The following is a 19270-nucleotide window of genomic DNA, read 5'->3' as shown; positions in this document are numbered from 1 at the left end:
AATTGAGCCTAAGAAGAAACTCTTGAGAAAAGGTGATGTTTGGCCAAAAGAAGATTTTAAAAAGAAATTAGTTAACAGATCGAAAGGACAGGTCAACGAAATTTCTAGTCAAAAGGGTGAATCAGACAAAAAGGGACAAGTTGGGAAGAAAATTGTAGTAATGAACAGGAAAAGCAAAAGGCCATTAAAACCAAATCAGAAGTACAAGTCTCCAGAGTGGGCCTACATAATTATCCCACCAATAGTTGAGGTTAGCAGTAGTAGTCAAGAAGATTTGGAAGAAAATAGTGACAATGATTGAGGTTTAGTTACTTTTGAAGTTGGGGTTTGCTTTTGGCATAAGGCTGAAGAAATTGTGTTAGGTGACACAAGGTCGAAGAAATTGTGTTAGCTGAATACTTTTATGGACGCAAGGTCGAAGAAAAGCTGTTAGATGGTTACTAAAAAAACATTTAAAAACGGGAGAGTGTGTTGGTGTGTTACATACTAATTACAAGTAAAATTTCAAGTTTACAATTTTTGTTTATTACATACTAATTACAAGTAAAATTTCAAGTTTTAAATTTTTGTTTAGTTTAAGTTAAGTAAAGATGCCTAATGTTGATAGTTCTAGGTGTGCAATTCTTAGGAGATGTTGTAAAATGTCTTCTATTTGTGTGATTTTAATTATTTTAGTTTGGTTAGTTTTAGCAGTCATTTTCCCTTTTGGCATTAATAGGGAGGATTATAAGATAAATATGACAAGCAAAGCTGAATCAAAACAAGCTGATCATGATGTTGCAGGAAAAACTAACAGAATCATTGAGCATAAACCAGATATCCATCAGGACAGATCTGTTGGAGATTTTTCTACTAATTCATTTTCTTGACTCCTATCGGAGTATGTTAGAGTCATGGATGTTAAGGATTGCTATGTGTGTGTTAAGCTTCCTACTTCAGTTTCTGAAGGGGTCAAGTATAATATGCTTCCCCTTACTTATGGAATAACATGCAGTGTTATATCAAGCTTGTTCTATCAAACTGGTCGTCTGGAATGCTATTATTCAGATTTTGATGAGATTTTTGCTAACCTGAAAATTGTGCATAGTCTTAACAAAGTTAGGCCTGCTAAGCAGATGAGGGAATTCTTCCTGGTAACAAATGAACTTACCTATGAGTACGCTTACAAGAATAATTTAACTTGCAAAATGAGGGATGAAGAAAGATTTTTCCTTGATCAGGTTGAGGAGAGGAGAGCAATTTATAAGAGGAATGAAATGCTGAAACAAACTAAATCCAAGTTTTGGCAAATCGAGGATGAGAAACTTAATGGTGAAAATGGATTTGCTGCTATTCACATAGATGAGCCAGTTAGTGGTAAGCTTTGCATTAGAAGAGATAACATGCTTTACGACAAATATTTTGTCGGTGCTAGCCAGTGTGAGGACACCTACCGAATTGTAGGGGGATGGGGATTTAAAGGTGGTAAAGACCCAATTTTCCCAGGAATTTATTTTGTTTGTGGAAACAAAGCATATTTCAGTCTTCCTGACCATTGGAATGGCACATGTTACCTTGGTCTTGTTTTTCCTAAAATTTTCCATGTTGACAGGAAGGAAGAAGGATCATTTGAAATTGGCAAACACCTGAATAGATTCAAAAGAGAAAAGTTTTTCAGAAAGCATGGGAGATATATTCGGTGCAACAATTCCTATGGTGGGAATTACCCTGAATGCGATTAAAATCAGAAAGGTTTCCACAATTGTTGACAGGTTGTCCACTGATACTGCAGGTGGTTTCCAGTTGGTATAAACAGAGCTCATTGCTACCAGAAGCATGGTTATGCAAAACCGGCTTGCGTTATACATTCTCAAAGCAAAAGAGGGAGGAGTCTGTGGGATTTTGCATGTTCAGCATTGCTGCACATATATCCCGGATAAAAGTCAGAACATAGAATTGTTAAACAAAAATATTACAGAAATTCACTCAGAAGTAGAACCCATGGAAAGTGACAGTTTTTCTGAACGTTTGGCAAAAAGGTTTGGGGCAATTAAGGAGTGGTTTGCAGATATTGGCAGTTCAATCATTGGCAAAGTGCTTTACCCTGTAATAGTTATTGTTATAGTGACACTTTTTTTAAAAATCAGTTGCATGATTCACAAGAGAAAAAGCATGTGAGGGAGAAAAAGAGAATTTATAAACTCAGAAAAGCTCAGGAGAAGGAAATAGAAATGGATGAGTTCCGCAGGGCTCAATATGAGAGTTCCAGAAAGGCTGATGAAACAGGAGTTTAGATTTACTAATACAGAGAGAGATCATTATATGACATTACTAAAAAGTAAAATTTAGTATGAATTTTTGGGTTTATTTGGGGATTTTTAAATCACCAGATGAGGGAGTTGATGGAGCGGACTTTCAAAATTAATTCTGAATAAAAGTACGCGGCGAATGAAACTCCCATAATTTTAATGTACTAATGAGTTTTGCATGATTTGCACGTTTGTACTGACTCAACCTAGAATATTGTGCACCTACATAAACACGCGGGTTTAATCATTTGTGCTCTTGTCATGTTCGTTATTCTGCTTTGAATAATATATTTACTTTGTCTTTCGTTTTGTTGTACATTAACTACGGCTGTTCTGAATAATAGCATGTGCACTCTTTTAAAATGTGCTTTTGTCTATGTTATGTTGTCTCATGTGTTTGTGTTTTGTTTATCTTTTGTATGCAAAACTAGGTAACATAGACTAATGGGTTAATTTTAGTAAAGGGGTGGGTAACAGAATAATTATAATTTCTTTAATTAATTATTGTCTTGTGTTTCCTTGCATACTAGACTCACGCTAAAAGAGTCCTGTGGCCTATTTCAAAAATGGATGTCCGAAGCTTTGTCAAAAGTGGGCCTTGCACAGCAACGTTTGAATGTGGAAATATTTTTCTACAATAATTCTTTGAAAATGGCTTGTAAACAAGGCTGTGTGGAAGCTAAAGGACATTTGATTCAGTTTCATGGTCAAGAACAGTTAAGACGCTCAGTGGCGGAAAGGCTTGGACGGACGGAGGAAGTATTGGACAGTTTTGTCTAATGTTGCTACGCTCGGGAAGCCTGTGACACGCAAAAAAAATATGAAAAATGCTGCTCTTGAGGATACGTGACTTTTGCTATGCGAGAGTCGTATTATCTCATTGGATGATGTCCTAGACCAATCGTGTTTCGTCTTGCTTGAATATTTGTATTCTTTTAGTTAGTGTTAGATAGGAAAAAGGTATAAAATTGTCCCCTTGCTAAGAGCACTGTCCGTTCGTTCCTGTGCTCCAGAAATGCTGCCGGACATTTGTTTCACGTAAGATCCATTGAGACTTTACTTTTTCCCAATAGGTTTTCTTTAGCTTAGTTAGGGAAATAGGGCTTTGGAGAAATAATCTAAATGTTTGAGCATTTTCTCATGCTGAGCTTGGTTTGAACTGCCAGACAAATGTGCCTTTCTAATAAATAATCTTGCTTAATAAAATTGCTAATAAAAGAGTTTACACTTAAAAATGCTTTCTGCTTTAAAATAAAGTTAATAAAATAGATTTTGAAATGACAAGCTGGACTTGTATGTTTCCTTGAGTTACCATTAGTTAATCCATTGCCTTTGACATTGACTTAATTAAATGTTTTATATTATGTTTTGATTAATTAGGTCATAAGATTCAGTTGGTCAATTCATGTCTCAGTCATTTATAGGCCTAGTGATAAATGTATGAATTATGGTGAATATCGTGGTGTAGAGATGTATTTATAAGACATAATTTTATATATGAGACAGAATTTCTCTTGACCCGCTGGATCACTGGTTATATTCAAATTGTTTTAATTCTTGCACATATTTACATATTGTTAATCCTAAATGACACCAGTCTTCAATTACAGTGTCACAAAATGCTACATGTCTAAATAGTGTGTCACCAACTCGAAAAGTTTGGAAAGCACTGCCCTAGAGGACCCTGACCCAACCTTCATAATCAGCCCACACTCAACTCTTTCGTTGCAGCCCGGAGAGCGGCTTCATCAGCTCCGTTCGTGCAAAGAAGAAGAGGACAAGGTTAACGCTGTTAGCGCGGAGCCACTGACGGAAGGAGGAGGTGGGTCTTCACAAGCGAGCAGGCAATACCAGAAAGGAGCAGAGAGTCTGGAGAGAACAAACGGAGTGAAACAAGAAGGGGGAGACTGGAAGAGGCTGGAGAGAAGTGCATGAGTCGCGTTCGTGGTTCAGAGGAGGAGTTCGGGACCCGCTCCTCTGGGTTCGAGGACATGGAAGACATTGTGCAGGGAACCGAATATGACAGCCCACTACCAACCACTCAGGAACAGGAGGCAGAGCGAGAGGATGATGAGGTTCCAGAGAACTGGGGGAAGGAGAGGTGGTCGCCCTGGGAAGCGTAACTCTCCCGCTGCAACTCAGGAAAGTTGCAGCTCTCCTGGTACTTGTTTGGGATTGTTTGGGATGTAAATATAAATGTAAATGTACAGGAATTTATATAGCGCAAATCACCAACCGTTCTCTAAGCGCTTGCTTAGGGAACCAATCCTGGTATTCCCCTGTGAGATGACCCCGGCAGGGTATCCGCAAGGTGAAAGCCAGGCATCCCACCGAGAGGGGCCGTTGTGGAGATTAAGCAAGCTATTGGCCAGAGTTGCAGAGTGTGAACCCGTGAATCGAGTAGGCACCGGAGCGAGAATTGTCGAGTCCATGGACATTTTAGGACTCAAGACCCCGCCGAGCCGGGAATTGAACCCTGGTGCCGGGCTGACCTTCTGCATCCAGGTCTGCCTCCTCTAACCAGTGAGCCAAACTCCACAATGGGGTGGGATGGGTGGAGAGGTGTTCGGGATAGTGTATAGAAGAAGGAGGAGGAGGTGAAACAAGACACGTGAGGATTGGGCAATCAAAAGAACAGTATTGTCGCTTTAATCACATAGATGCCGGTGTCCAGAGGTCGCTACCGGCTCATTGAGTCTTTTTCGTTTTGTTTATTCTGTTTGGTAATTTGAACAAACCATTTGGGTAGAGGACATACCCTTGTGGAAAAGAAGCCCAAGTCTGGGTTCAAAAGAATGAGCAAGAGGACTGTCGTAAACAGAGAGAGAGAGAATGAGAGGGGCACAGCTAATTAAGCACAGTTTAAATTGAATCAACTAAGGCATGCAATGAGACACTGTTGCACATGTTTGCTTTGCCTTATACACCCTCCCATTACACATTATTCCTTCCCAAAGACTTAGCTGTGAAAGGAGCGGGCCTACCACATAAAGAAGCATATAACCTCATAGAAAAGGGGAAGGGGTACCTGCTTCACCATTTTCACCAAAGGAGTTCTCCCCAACACCCCTGGGTGTGGTGATGGTCTCTATCCCTTAAAACAACATCTACTAGACTGAATTACTTACCTTACTTTTTTTGTCTTTTTTCTAGGTGAACCAGGGATGACCCACCATTGAAGCATGAGGCTAAAACAAACAGAAGAAGGAGACGAGTACCAGTGAAAGAAGGGAGAGTTTACAATAACCTCTATTATTTCCAGTCCGTCCTTATTTTCCCTTCGTTATATATTGTTTCACCCTTATTTCTCTAGACTTTTTTTTCAAATAAACGCCAAAATTGAGAAACATGTTCGGCCTCCTAGATTCGTCAAAATTAATTTAACTATAATTCAGGACACCATCCCTGTCTTTGCAGCCAATCAAAGTGATCAATTTGAGACTTGCCTAAATAATATTTATTAGGTTGTTCTACAACCCACTCCAATTCCTTATTTTGCACCTCGACTGAATTGTACATAGCTACATAGTAGATAGATAGATCTCAAAATCAGTTACTGCTCATGATGGCCTTTTGTGAGCATTTCTTTAGTACATCTGGCCTACATTCTCTTTATGTTATGTTATATGTTATAAAGAGCTTGTAACGCGCACTAATACTTTAGAGTGTCCCTGCGCTTGGGTGAGCTGAGGTGGAGTGAGCAGGGGCCATTCAAACGAGATAACTAAACAGATGCGTCTTTAAGCGTTTTTTAAAAAGTCAGAAGTCTTGAGTATGCTGTAAATCCATGGGGAGAGCATTCCAGGCAGCTGCTGTTTTAACAGAAAGGGATTAACCGCCCAGGCGTGCTCTACAAAACCGCTGAATAACCATACAACATAGAGAGGCAGACCGAAGTCATCGATTGGGCACAAACAAAGCAAAGTGTCTCCTAAGATACACAGGAGGACCATGTGCGCTAGGGTAAGGGCTTTGAATTGCACCCGCTGGGCCACAGGTAGCCAGTGCCGATCCTGCAGATGCTGCTGAACACCAAATCTCCTAGAGATGTTGAACAGAAGTCTGGCTATGACATTCTGTATAATTTGCAGTTTTTTCAGCAAATACCCAGGGATTCCAATGAACAAAGTTTTGGCATAGTCGAGACGGGAGAGGATAAGGGCACGGGCTACCGTCTCTTTGGCCTCTCTTGGGAACAAGAAAAAAAACCTACTTAAAGCCTTAAGGGTGCCAAAGCAGAATCCGGTGAGTTTTTGAACATGGTCTGAAAATCGGAGATCTTCACTAAACCACACCACTACGTTTTTTGCTGGGCCTCCCTCTGAATTAGGACAAGGAAAATCTTGAGGCCACAGACATTCTCTGAAGGCCAGGGGGAATCGGCCATACCAGAGAACCTCCTACTTGTCCTCATTGCACTTCAAATGGGGCTGTGCATGCCAATGAAATACAGACGCAAGGAATGACTGGGCGATACTAGTGTCCAAGTCAGAGCCCTTCCAGGTGAATAGCAGCTGGGTGTCATCAGCATATGCTATAATTTTTGCTCCCAGCTCCTTCGCCAGAAAAATCAGGGGGGTCAGATACATATTAAAAAGTAAAGGGCTGAATGTGGAAACCTGAGAGAACCCTGTAGTGAGTTTCCTGACCGAGGATGAGAAAGGAGACATCCAGACCTGCTGAGTGCGATCCTCCAGGAAGGATTTATCCACTCCCGTGCCAGGCTGGCAATACCAATAGATGACAGCCGGGCAAGGAGTAGCTGGTGGGGCACCATATCAAAGGCGGCAGAGAGATCCAGTAAAATCAAGGCCGCCCTACCGCACCCATCCAGGCACTCCCTGTTTGCCTCCGACATCTCCACCAGCGCAGTCTTGGTGCTGTAGGCAGTTCTAAACCCAGATGGGGCAGGGTATAGGGCACCCGCTGCTTCAACAAAGGCCTCAAGCTGCCGAAAAACCACCTTCTCACAGACTTTGGCCAGGGCTGGTAGAAGAGAAATATACTGGTAATTAGCTGGAACCAACTGGTTTAAAAAGATTTCTTGAGAAGGGGTAACAGTTTGGCCTGTTTCCAGCGCACAGGAACTGTGGCAGTCTGAAGAAAAAGATTAACAATCGCAACCACCTCAGAACAAAGCTCCTCCGCTACCCCAGCTAGAACTCGTGCCGGACAGGGATCTGTAGGAGAGCCTGACTTGAGAGATCTAAGGATAGCCAAAATGTCAGGCTCAGCTGCGGGCCAGAATAGCATATACCATGGGGTAGGTACGCTGGAGATTAAGGGAGACACCAGAGGAGAAATCCTTTGTTCCATAGAATGTAAACCCAAGCTGTCCTGAATCCTCGTTATCTTTTCGTCAAAGAAGGAGGACAGCTCCGCACACCATTGTGGTGAAACAGGGAGAATCCTTTGCTCTGAACAGGGCGATAAAACGCTCTTAACAATGGTAAAGATCTCCTTACTGTTGTTATTTGCCAACGCAACCTGCCCAGCATAGTAATCACTTTTAGCTTTCCTGATGGCCATGTAGTACTCCCTCTTCGCTATTCAGAGGGCAGACGTAGAGCAAAACTTCTGGCGCCAACAGCGCTCCAATTTTCTAACCTTAAGAGGATTCGAAAACCAAGGCTTCGAGGGAGGACAGCGCTGTTTTCTGCAGCCAGCTGGTTTGGAACAGGAGCTAACACACCGGTCAATCCAGTAGTCAAAGCTGTCCACCGCCCCTTCAAGATCAGGGGCAGGGAACGGGCATGCCCGAAGCAAAGCCTCCAAGAGCCCCGGAAGATTAATCGTCCCAGGGTACAAATAAGAGGGCTAAGCAGGAATTCAAGGAAGCTTTCCCATAGGCCATGAAAACCTGATCAGATAGTGGTCAGACCAGGTGACTTGTTCTGGTTCCCCTACAGCTACATCAAAATGAGTGCAAACCTAGTCAATTAGATGTCAACCCGAATGCAATGGCATCTTGACCCACTAAGTCATCTGGGCCAAATTAGGTGAGTCCAGAAGAGCCCCTGAGTCAGGTGAATATGGGACGTCCAAGTGAATATTAAAATCCCCCAAAAGTAAAAACTTGGAATAGCGAAGGGCACGTGGGATATAACGTTCTCAAGTGCCTTCAAAAAAGCTCCAGGTAGACCAACCTGCCTCCCAGCGTAAAATGAAGGGAAAGGGTAAAAGAAAAATCCAAAGCCTCCCCCTCCACCCACTCACCAGTGACTTTGCAAGTAAACGACCATGAATCCCTGAACACCACTTCCGTTCCCCCACCTCTCCCAGTTCTACGATCGGCACGGACAATTTTATAGCCCTTAGGGATAGCGATCTCCACTACCGGAGCGCAGGACTCGCACAGCCAAGTTTTTGGTACAAATAGAACATCCCATTTAGCGTCCAGAAGAAGCTCATAGATGTCCGGTGTATGCTTGACCATAGAGCGGGCATTAATAAGTGCAGCCTGAATCCTGGCCTCACTCACTACTAAGGGGGGATGACCTGAGATGCTAGTTTGGAAACCGAATTTCCAGGAGGGGCATGTTTTAGATAAACTGTGAAGTACTGCCCATTGCTTACCTCCGCCACATTTAAGACCATCAAGCGCCAATGGTTCCTCACAAGTGAAGGACCTACTGCCGCCGCAGGCATCTGACAGCCTGGCAGGCGTGGCTGGCGCTGGTCGCTTCCGGGGCGCGGATGGGCGCAGACGAGCTTGCCTTTGGCGCGCCTATTTCTTACGTCCGCTGCACGTCCGGGAGGGCGTTTGCAATTTATAGTGAAACCCCTACCCCAGCTAGACCGCTGCCTACAGCCCCGCCGGGTTACGGGACTCGCACCAAGATGGCGCCCTGCCCTCCACTTAATGGGCACTGGAAACCATGGTGGAACGGTACAGGGAAAACACACCACCTTCCTCAGGTACCGCCTTCCTCAGGTACGTGGTACGTGGGGACCAAATGTACAGTGCACAAAGTAAGGGGATTTAACAATCATCAGCAATAGAAACTGGCAACCACTGTATCAGAAGTTTTGAAAAAAAATTGAACTAAAAGCTTCTTATTCACAGTGTGGTGCAAGTTAATACTGCTGCCTTTAGTCTAACCGTTCCAAAGATTAAACTACCTAAGCCATGGTTAATGGAATTATAAAATTCCGCAGCTTCTCTGTTTTCGTTTCACTATGAAATAACCGCACTTGACATCTAGTAAATCATCTGCTGCATAATGTGTTTCGACCTCAAACAAATCCAAAGCTAATAACGTGTGGCCAAACATTGTGCTGTTCAAAGCCAGGCCCTTTCAAATGTTAACTAGTCACCTTTTGCTGCTCACTACTGTATTAATAAATTAAGGTCGAACTAATGATATGAAACTTTCGCCCAAAGAGTATTAATGTGAGTTAAAAGGACAAAATAGACAAATAAAATTACCACGGACAATGGTACATTATGAAAATTACTTTGCCTTTTCATAGTGCATAATTTAGTTCACCTTGCTGCATGGTTGGTTTTTTTCCACAGCTGCATAATTCTAGTGTCAGTGAAGATAGTGGATCAAGCTAGAACACTGAAATAGTCAAAGCAACTTGAATGCTATTACTAGTGATGCTTACCAACTTACACAAATACGTTTCTTACAGTTTTGATAAGCACATAATACTTATGTATTTTTGGGCACATGCATCAACCTATTTAGGAAGTGCAAACGGTGCGAATCGGTAAATTCGGCCGTTTGCACTTCCTAAATATGTGTTTGGGATGCATCAAGCATTTTTGAGTAATTCGGTATTTTTACCGAATTCCAAAAATGCGATTGCTTTTAAGGAATTGCAAATTTGCGATTCCTTAAAAGCTATGCATCATTTAAAAAAAAATTGCGAGTATTCAAATTGGAAGTGCAAATTACCACGAGGTTCAACCTCGTGGTAATTTGCGAAATTGTTTTAAAATGCCTAAAAATGCATTTTTTAAACTGTCCAGTTACAGACACACATGTCCTTAGGACATGTGTGTGTGAAACATGCACTTTCAAATGCATTTCAGGGGTGCAGGTGGGGGTCCTTTGGACCCCCCCCCTGCACCCATGAAATTTTCTAAGTGCCACTCGCAATTTGCTACTGCCTTCCAATTGACTACATTGATTCCTATGGGCCTCTAGGCCCATAGGAATCAATAAAAAGCCATTCCTTATTTGCACTTCGCAATTAAGGAATCGCAATTTCCGAAAATTAAGAAATCCTAAAAACTTTTAGGATTTCTTGATGCATAGCATTTTGCATTTCCTAAATAGCGATTCCTTAATTTTCGCTATTTAAGAAATGCAAAATCCTAGATTGATGCATGTGGGGGTTAATGTTGTAGTTCATTTAGAAATGATTACGTATTACAAATTCTGAATCGAATTCCAATGTATACCATTTGCCTTGTTTATTAATATCCCTGTAACTTCCGACAACTGCAACAATATATTTAATAAGGTGTCTCTACTTGAGCAATCGGATGCATATTAACATGTATGGACCTCCAGAGAAAAGGTAGACCGCAATTTGTACTGTTCTGTATAAAGTAAAGGTATAGCTTTTAGGCAGCTGTTCTATGCTTACACCTCCTCTGCAGAGTATAATGGTAATTTCACTTTTATCGGAGAAGGAAGGAAAGGGACGCGACAAATGTGAACAAGCATTTACAATGCAATGGTTTCGCCTTTGGAAAATTTAGAGCTATTGGCATTGTAAATGACAACATTTTTATTTATGTGTTGGTTTTGAAAGCAGATAAATAAATGGCATTGTCATTTACAATGCCAATACCTTAATCACTCGCAAATGCGAGAACTATTGCATTTCCACTGTCCTAGTTATGGGGGTACAACACAGCCCAAGTGATTCAGGGCGCCCGCGCGGGCCATTACTCTGCAGCTAGAACAGCTCAAAGGATGCACATGGCCATCTGCCCTCCTTGCTTATTAACACGTTATTTCTCAAAGGTTTGTTTCTATGCTGGGGGCAGAGGTGAGAGAGGTAACTGCTGCCTGTGCTTATTTTATTGCCCCAGTGGCTCTCTGCTGAGCGGCAGGTCAGTACAGGCTGCGGCCAGCGCCTGAGCTGGTAACATAGCACTACATTTAGATTGTGAGCTGCGAAAGTGAAACATTATGCAAATTTCCTAATGAATAGCTGATTTTCCCGTTTTGAAGAAAAAAAAAACAGTATTGCACTTTAGAGTGACAGTCTACCATATAAATAGTGATATGCAAACTGAAATACATAGATTTGTGGCGGCCTTGCTTAGTTCCGGAACTGTTTTTTAGATCCTTGTGCGCTTTAAGAGTACCCAGGTTTTCTGCTTTAAAAGGGTTTGTTCACGTGTGTTTTAAATGGATGTACACATTGGTTTTAACCAGTTACGGCATTATGAAATTGTGTGCTTTGTTTTTCTCTTGCAGTGCGGGTTATTTAAACGAGAATGCCGCTGCACTTCCATTGATTGAACTCGTAGCATGCCTCGAATGACCCATTTTCGTCTCTCCGGGTTTTATCGTAGAGCGCCACCATGTCACCAGGCTCTGTCAGGCCGCAAGCAAGCTTTCTAGAGAAAGATGGACGGGTGGGAAATCCTACTAGGCTGTGGGCAGAGGGGGTGTTGTTTCAGACCCGCCTGACCGTGGGATGAAAGAAATAGAAACGAGAGCGGACAGCGGGAGGGGGGGGACGGGCACATGGACAGCGGGAGGGGGGGACGGGCACACGGACAGCGGTAGAGGGGGACGGGCACACGGACAGCGGGAGGGGGGACGGGCACACGGACAGCGGGAGGGGGGGGATGGACACACGGACAGCGGGAGGGGGGCGAGAACGGGGGTAAAATATGCTGCTTACCTGCTAGCAACTCAATTGCGCAGCCCACCCCTACATGGCACACCCTGGAAATGAAACCAACATGCCGATACAAAAAAAAAAATCCGCTCACCGCCGGAATGAAGTCACAAAGGGGCGGGATGAGAAAAAAAAAGCCGGAACGCCCACCAATCGCCTTGGACAATGGCGGACGCCTCTCTCTTCCAATGGCTAGCCTCCATTTATGGAGCTAGCCAATGGAAAGAGAGGGTGAGACAAAGCCACACAGTGCAAGTTATTAGATTTCGCCTGCGCGAAACGCTGCTTGCGCAGCTTTCGACAGGCGGAACATAAAAAGGGCCTTTTGAAATAAGAGCCAGCCATTTGTTTGAAAAATGCGGTCTTTTGACCACCATTTGTTTAGCACTTGCATAGCACAACATTGTAGTCTCCACCAGTCTTTATGGAGCCAATTTCACACTCACAGGGGAAAAGAGGTGCCGCCCTATATAAAGCTGCAATGGCGCCAACCCATGTGGGCGATATGCCAACGAGGACTGTTCTGAATACCAAAGGCGGGATGACAGAGCATTAGCCGTTTTTAAACTTTTTGGTTTCCTTGTAATTTTTTTAAAGATCACAATGGCGGGATGACCGAGCATTAGCTGTTTAAACTTTTTGGTTTCCTTGTAATTTTTTTAAAGATCACAATTACTCACCGATTTTACATTTTGCAGCAGGATGGACACATGAACAGTTGCACAAAGTTTAGAGATAAACCAAAGATGGTTAAATACACATTTACAAAAAAACTATAAAAATCACATCAAATAATCGTACTTTTAAGGCTGACGTTCAAACCAAATCCTGCTTATATACCGGCGCCCACCACAATCGGGCTCACACGCCAACAGACACGATTCAGGCCCCGGAGTTGTGCGCGCACGCAAAAATGAAGAAAAAAAACATGCAGACAGGCGAGTGGTGTGAGCGCACCGTGACGAGAGAGGAAGCCATATGGCGCCTCTGCTCGTCATTGTGCGCGTAACCGCACGCTCTATGCCAGCCAATAGCGTGTGGTAGTATTTTTAAAAGCCCACACACTAAATGTCTCGCAGAGCAGCGCATGCGCTGGCTCAGCGAAACCTAAAAAAGCAAACAATAAGACGGCAAGATGGTCAATGAGCAACCCTCAAAATTGCTGAACGTTTTGAACTATTTGCATTTCAACTTCATGTAATCTTATGAATTCACCACGGTTTCATATGTATTATTGATTGCTTTGGCCGACATGGGTAAAAACATTTGAAGATTTGGTTTCTGCAGTACAGTTCATGGGACGCTCTATGCCCTACCAATTAACTCATCTTCTAGCCGGAAACTTAATATCAACTTGAGCAGACCATAATAAATATTCAATGTACAGAGAAAAACCAGTACAGCAAATGTTACAAATTATGCCATGGTTACCTGGTCATCATTCAGATAGTTGGGTAAACCTCCAATAAACAACTGGTGTGCCGAGTCTGGCACCACAGTAGATACCACACCTGTAGGAAGAGACCATGCGATTAGCAAAGACTTGGGTTAAATGGGAAGTACCACTTATTTGCTGGCTAATTGTGCACACAAGTGTCCAGAATGCTACGACAATGACACGCTAATTAAAATTCTACCGAATTACTGACACCGACATGCATTTTGTAATTAGTCTTACCTGGTACGTATACGGAAGGATTTTCAGACATGCCAGGAAGTGGCTGATAATCGTGTGGTCGACGGATCTTTAAAGACTGCCCCTGGAAAATGATACCATCGAAAGCCATGGCCTGTGTCGTTTCATCCACCGAGCGGAACTGCAAAAGAGGGAAAATCTGGCAATCTGTACAAACGTTTCATACCCTCCAGGGATACGTTGCACGACAAAAAAGTGAGGTGTACTTCAAGGACCTTAAAAACGAAAAAACAAGTTTATGCCACAACTCAAACGAGACACCATTGCACGTGGATAGTCAACAGCAATGGTAGTTATTATACGGACTGCCAACCAGGATCCCGGCTGTAAACACGATAGTGACCGATGACAATCCCTGAAGTATCACTGCCCATTCAATATCCACTCAGGTCATGCTCAAAATCTACATTACTAGGACATGTATTAAAGATGCAAATTGGGCAATGTGTGATAAACCGCAAATTATTCTACGGGAAGTTATACCGGAGCCAATCATTAGTAAAGATGCAACGAAGGCCACTGTGGTACAGGCATAAATTAAGTCACATGCAGCCCCAACTCCCTTTCGAAAAGTGTACCTTCTATAAAACCATGCCAATATCGTTTAAGTGGCAGAGGTGGGTGTGAATGGGAGGAGACTAAGACAAGACGTGGAATAAATCCCGAATTATAATCTCACCTCCAGGAATGCAAAGTTTTTGTCTTGGTTTATTTGCACAGCCAGCACAGGGTTTCCTGGGGCCTGTGTCAGACCTCCAAGGCGCATCTGGGCGTTGAAGAAATCCATCATGGCTTCCTGCAGAGGAGGCAGAAAATGAAGAAGGAAACACAAAATAACACCAACATGATATAGGGTTTATGTGGCACCAACCCGCTGAATATATAACAAAGAGCAGGCTTAAAATCTAGATGCTCCTACTTGCCTTGGACGATGGTAGCAAACTTATTTTGCTACGAAGGGATTTCAGCCCCACAATTCACTTAAAAAAGAAATGGAAACAACTCTTTGATCTTTGTTTTTATTAAGCGGGAGTCAATTTTATTTGTATACTTTCCATTTTAAAAGAAAAATCTAACACCAATTGACCTTTGATCGCTAGCTGCAAAAGAAGCTTATGGTCAAATAAACACATTAGTCAGCCATGTAATTTTGGAATGGGTTATCCTGAAGCAGTCCATTACATGGTTATTTCCAGGCGCCCACGAAAAGGAACAACTAACGCCCACCCTCACCAGCCACCATGAGCAGGGGAATACAAACAAACCCACAACCAGTTTAGAAACCTAGACCAATGGGAACCGTCCAGGAAGTCTAGCAGCAACATCACTGCTCCCTAAAAGTAACTACTGCACGATTAAATATATACTGTTAAACCCTGAATCCCTACGTCCTCTTATTGTGCAGAGGTATTTGTATTCAATTAATTGCCCCGACAGGCTGTCTCTTGGCCTACTAAAAGTACATTTTCTATATTATGCACTCTATTTACGATCAGACTCAGTCCTTTTTTTGTTTAATGTATCTTGCACAACTTCTAAAGGTGGCGGTTGACTCGCTCAGTGAACGAAGCCTTGACAGCCTAGCCATGGCAGGTTTTATTATTTGAACGGCGGCCATTACACAAATAGTTTACAGAGAATTGGGGTATAAAAGCTGAAAACAGCTGCGGAGATGCACAGCTCGATTCCAACACGTGGCAGCCAGTTCAAACAAAAGGACACAATAATAGAGCTTCAGTGCACCAAGCTTAATTAAAATGCAACAGCTTGGATTCCAAAGAAGATTCAATTTCCTCGTGTCTATACACATCAAATTCTGGGGCAGAAAAAAAAGCCTGTTCATCTGAAACATGCACCGCTAGAGGAAAGTGAAACACGGACAGGATCCTGGTGAGACTAACTGAACGGCCACAAAACCTGAAATATAAGATACGAGGAGCTGAAAATGGGGGGGAAAGGTAGTTAGTTTTGTGACCAGGTTCCAATGCAATCTTTACTGTACACCTACTGCACACAAAGCTTCTCGGTAGGAGAGACCGGAGGACGGCATATGGAAACCACGGGTACCTCAGTGATTCCGAAGGGGATATTTCCAACGTAGAGTCGGCGGGCCTGCCTGGTCATCTGGCTGCCGAAGGAAGCAAGACAAGAGAGAACCTGTTATAAAGAAAAAGACTATGGACCAAGAGAAACAAGTTTTTTTCCAAATATCAAAAAGGGTTCCTACACACAAAACATGGGTGTAGCGTGAATACAAAATGAATACCAGAGGATTCCTCCAATTGCTTGTGTGTATGTCTGTACAGTGTGTATATATACACAGACACCCCACCGAGTTGCGGTTTGCTAGGGCACTGTTCAAGAAGCCCAATTGAATTGGAAATATGCTTAAACGTTGCTTTCGTAGATACATACTAAAGCCCACCAATGACGATATCCAATAAATGCCCAAAGGGAAATAGCTAATTGTGGTAGTGTACATACATGCACGTACATCTATACAACAAGCGATTTGGTATGTTGGCGTGGGATGCTCGTTAAAATATATACCTTGCATGGCTTTATACTGCATTGGTGTGATGTGTTCAAACCCAGGAGGTGGGACATCCCAGTACTTGCGGATCTTCTTTTTCTTCTCATGCCTGGGAGACCTGCTGTGAACAGGAGAAACAATAAAGATTGCAGTGGCTGAGAGAGAAATAGCGAAATGTGTGAAAGCACCCAACTTTGTCAGGAGCCCGGAATTGGTATGCTAACCTCTTATCAAACGATGGCTGTATGTGTTCTACAAGGTTATCCCTAGACAAAAATCGATAAGGAGTAAAACGAGTGGTAACAACCAATTTTCCACTGTGTGTCACAAAACATACATCAGAAAGGAATAAGCAGTCTATAACAAAGCAATTAAAACGCATAGGTAGAATGCACAATGTATATATAGATCGAGGAAACAGATTAAGGGGGCGGGGGTGTAAATTTGTGGCAAAGGAATTATGCGAACGTGGACCAAAAAAGCATGCAATAGACTTATAAAAGATATGGAAATAAAAACGGTGGTCCCGCCCTTTCACTGGTCTAAGCCAACGAACGGCACATCCATACCTGCAACGTCTTCGGTCCCGGGAGCCACTACGCTGCTCTCTGCCACGCCTTTCCCTACTGCGGCTACGACGCTTTCGCTCGCGGCTCCTAGAGCGACTGTGACTTTGTTTCCTGTGACGGTTCTCCTTGTCACGTTCTATAAAGTGAAAAAAAGGATTTAGTTTCAAACAAAAAGCAACGTAGTAACAATGAGCAAGAAGAGGTCTGCTCGGATGAACTTAAGAGTTCATAGATAGGCAAGCCATCTCTTATCCATGGGACCACTGAGGAACTCAAGTGTTCGTACAATTGCAATTTAGAACGGCAACACTACCGAACTATTTTGTACACATTGCTTCAGTTATCTTACCAATGCTCATTTCTAACGAAGCTAAGTGAGCAACAACAATGCAAGTTGTGCTCCTATTGGTTTTCCTAAATTGTATGGCATATGGTACCCTTACACTAAACGCACTTGCACATTTTTTTACATCTACCTATGAGGTCCAACCCGTGAGAGCAATCTCCTTAGTGTTATTCTGTCTAGGTTTTATTCTACCTGCATACAGACTTATAAATGGATTTTTTATAAATCAAAGTTTTTAGCGGTCAGTCTAGCTGATGGATCCACCTAATAGGAATTCGGACGTTGCACTTATAATGCATTAACGCTATGCTTCGTAGGGTTCTATTATGTGCGAGCATCATTCGGCTTACTCGCCACACACGTCCCTATTTTAACAGTTTATTAAGTTGATATATTTTAATCTGTCGGTTAACATTTGTCTGCAGAAAGAATTATGGCAATGCATGCGTTGGTAAATACACTGTTTTGTACGTCTTTGCACTTTTGACAGTCGTAATGACCGAATAAAGTTCTGACTAACTGCCTGGCATAAAATACGGTAATCAGAGAGAGCGCACGAGTGCAACCGTACTGCTTTGCCAGACTAATATAAAAGTAGTCGTGCCTTCATCTGGTTTCCACAGTAAACCTCGGTGCTCATTTCAAAACGCAGTTTGCCTCAGTAGCATTAAATGCACTATGAACATAAGCCAATGTTTTCAGACCACATTCTTTCAAGTATATATCGCTATCCGATCCAAATAACACATTACAGCATTTAATATGTCACTTAACGAGTGTGCTATGAAAAGATCTAAAACATAGTCATACTTTACTAATAAAAGTGGCAAGATATATTAACACCTAAAAGCCTGCACCCCTACCCGTTTAAAGTTTTCAAGGCAAAACACTGTTCATGTGCTCGCGTGCCTAGACCAAAAGCCATGTGCAGCGAGCCGCCAGGAAAAAGGGATGAAAGAGACAGGGGCAGAGCTCTAGCATCAGTGCTCTCCAGCGGTGCTAAAACCAATACGTTTAAAGTGGAGGGCTGGCTGGGTCATTTCTGGTAAGAGGGAATGGGATGAACAATGAAACATCCCGTCGGTCAAGTACGTGAGCTTGACCACGGTGTACTTATAAAAACGCATCTCGTGCCACACGACCAACATTCGTTCACAGATGCCCTTGTCAAGTCTCTGCAGCGTGCATGATTAGTCTAGAAATACTAAGAAAAAATCCCCCAAACTAATCGAGAACAGGCTTTAGGCCTAGAGTGTCCTCCATTTTCCCGCGATAGGCCGATGCGCACATCGATTGTTGGGACCGCTTAAGTTCCCCCTCTACCGCGCGCCTCACCTAGTTTGTTTTCGTTCAGTTGCCGCTCAAACTCGTCGAATTCGGACATGTTGGACACCCTGATGGTGGTGGTGGTGGTGTCGCCGCTGCCGGGGGCTTGTTTCGACCCCTCCTGCCGTAGCCAAGGAAAGAGAAGACGGCGACCCAAACAAATATCTCCTGCAAAAAAAAGAGGCGGTATGAGGGCGAGTCCGCCCGCCCCGCAAATCTCAACAGCCAATCATCTACCACACTGAAGAAGGCAACCACTGAGGATAAGCTATAACATTTGCGGCCAATCAAAAAGAAAAATTTCGAGCAAAATCAGCCAATCAAGAGCAGTATTCGCTCCACGCTACTGACGATGTGTTCTACGCGCTAGTTACGTAGAGGCTGTTGTGAGGCTATACAGCTAACACACGCACATATATATAATATATATATATTTAAAAATATAAATAGACCATAATTTACAACTTAACAAAATATAACAAGTCAGGTCCCGGGCCGTGCTGTGATTGGCTGACATCACGGGGGTGTCCCGGGCTGGCAGCCAATCACAGCGCGGCGCGGGAAATGATGTCACGGGAGTGTCCCGGGCCGGCAGCCAATCACAGCGCGGCCCAGGACAAAGGGGCGGGACTTAAAAAA

The 19270-nt window shown here is 43.1% G+C and overlaps 1 protein-coding gene across 1 annotated transcript in view; it reads right to left on the bottom strand.

The window, feature by feature from the left end:
- LOC147711288 (splicing factor U2AF 65 kDa subunit-like) overlaps nt 1–15986 on the bottom strand; it is a 34386-nt gene extending 18400 nt beyond the window's left edge. The window contains exons 1-4 of the mRNA XM_086919445.1: nt 15925–15986; nt 14537–14653; nt 13840–13978; nt 13593–13672 (exon numbers count right to left, since the gene is read on the bottom strand). Coding sequence (XP_086775571.1) covers nt 13593–13672; nt 13840–13978; nt 14537–14653; nt 15925–15981 — 393 coding nt within the window. The 5' untranslated portion in view covers nt 15982–15986. The remainder of the gene's footprint in view (nt 1–13592; nt 13673–13839; nt 13979–14536; nt 14654–15924) is intronic.
- Nucleotides 15987–19270: the final 3284 nt, after the last annotated feature.

This window comes from Lissotriton vulgaris, chromosome 5 (genome assembly GCF_964263255.1).
Source record: "Lissotriton vulgaris chromosome 5, aLisVul1.2, whole genome shotgun sequence".
Lineage (NCBI taxonomy): Eukaryota > Metazoa > Chordata > Amphibia > Caudata > Salamandridae > Lissotriton > Lissotriton vulgaris.
The sequence above is the reverse complement of the archived record's forward strand: the minus strand, read 5'-3'. Positions and strand labels throughout refer to the sequence as shown.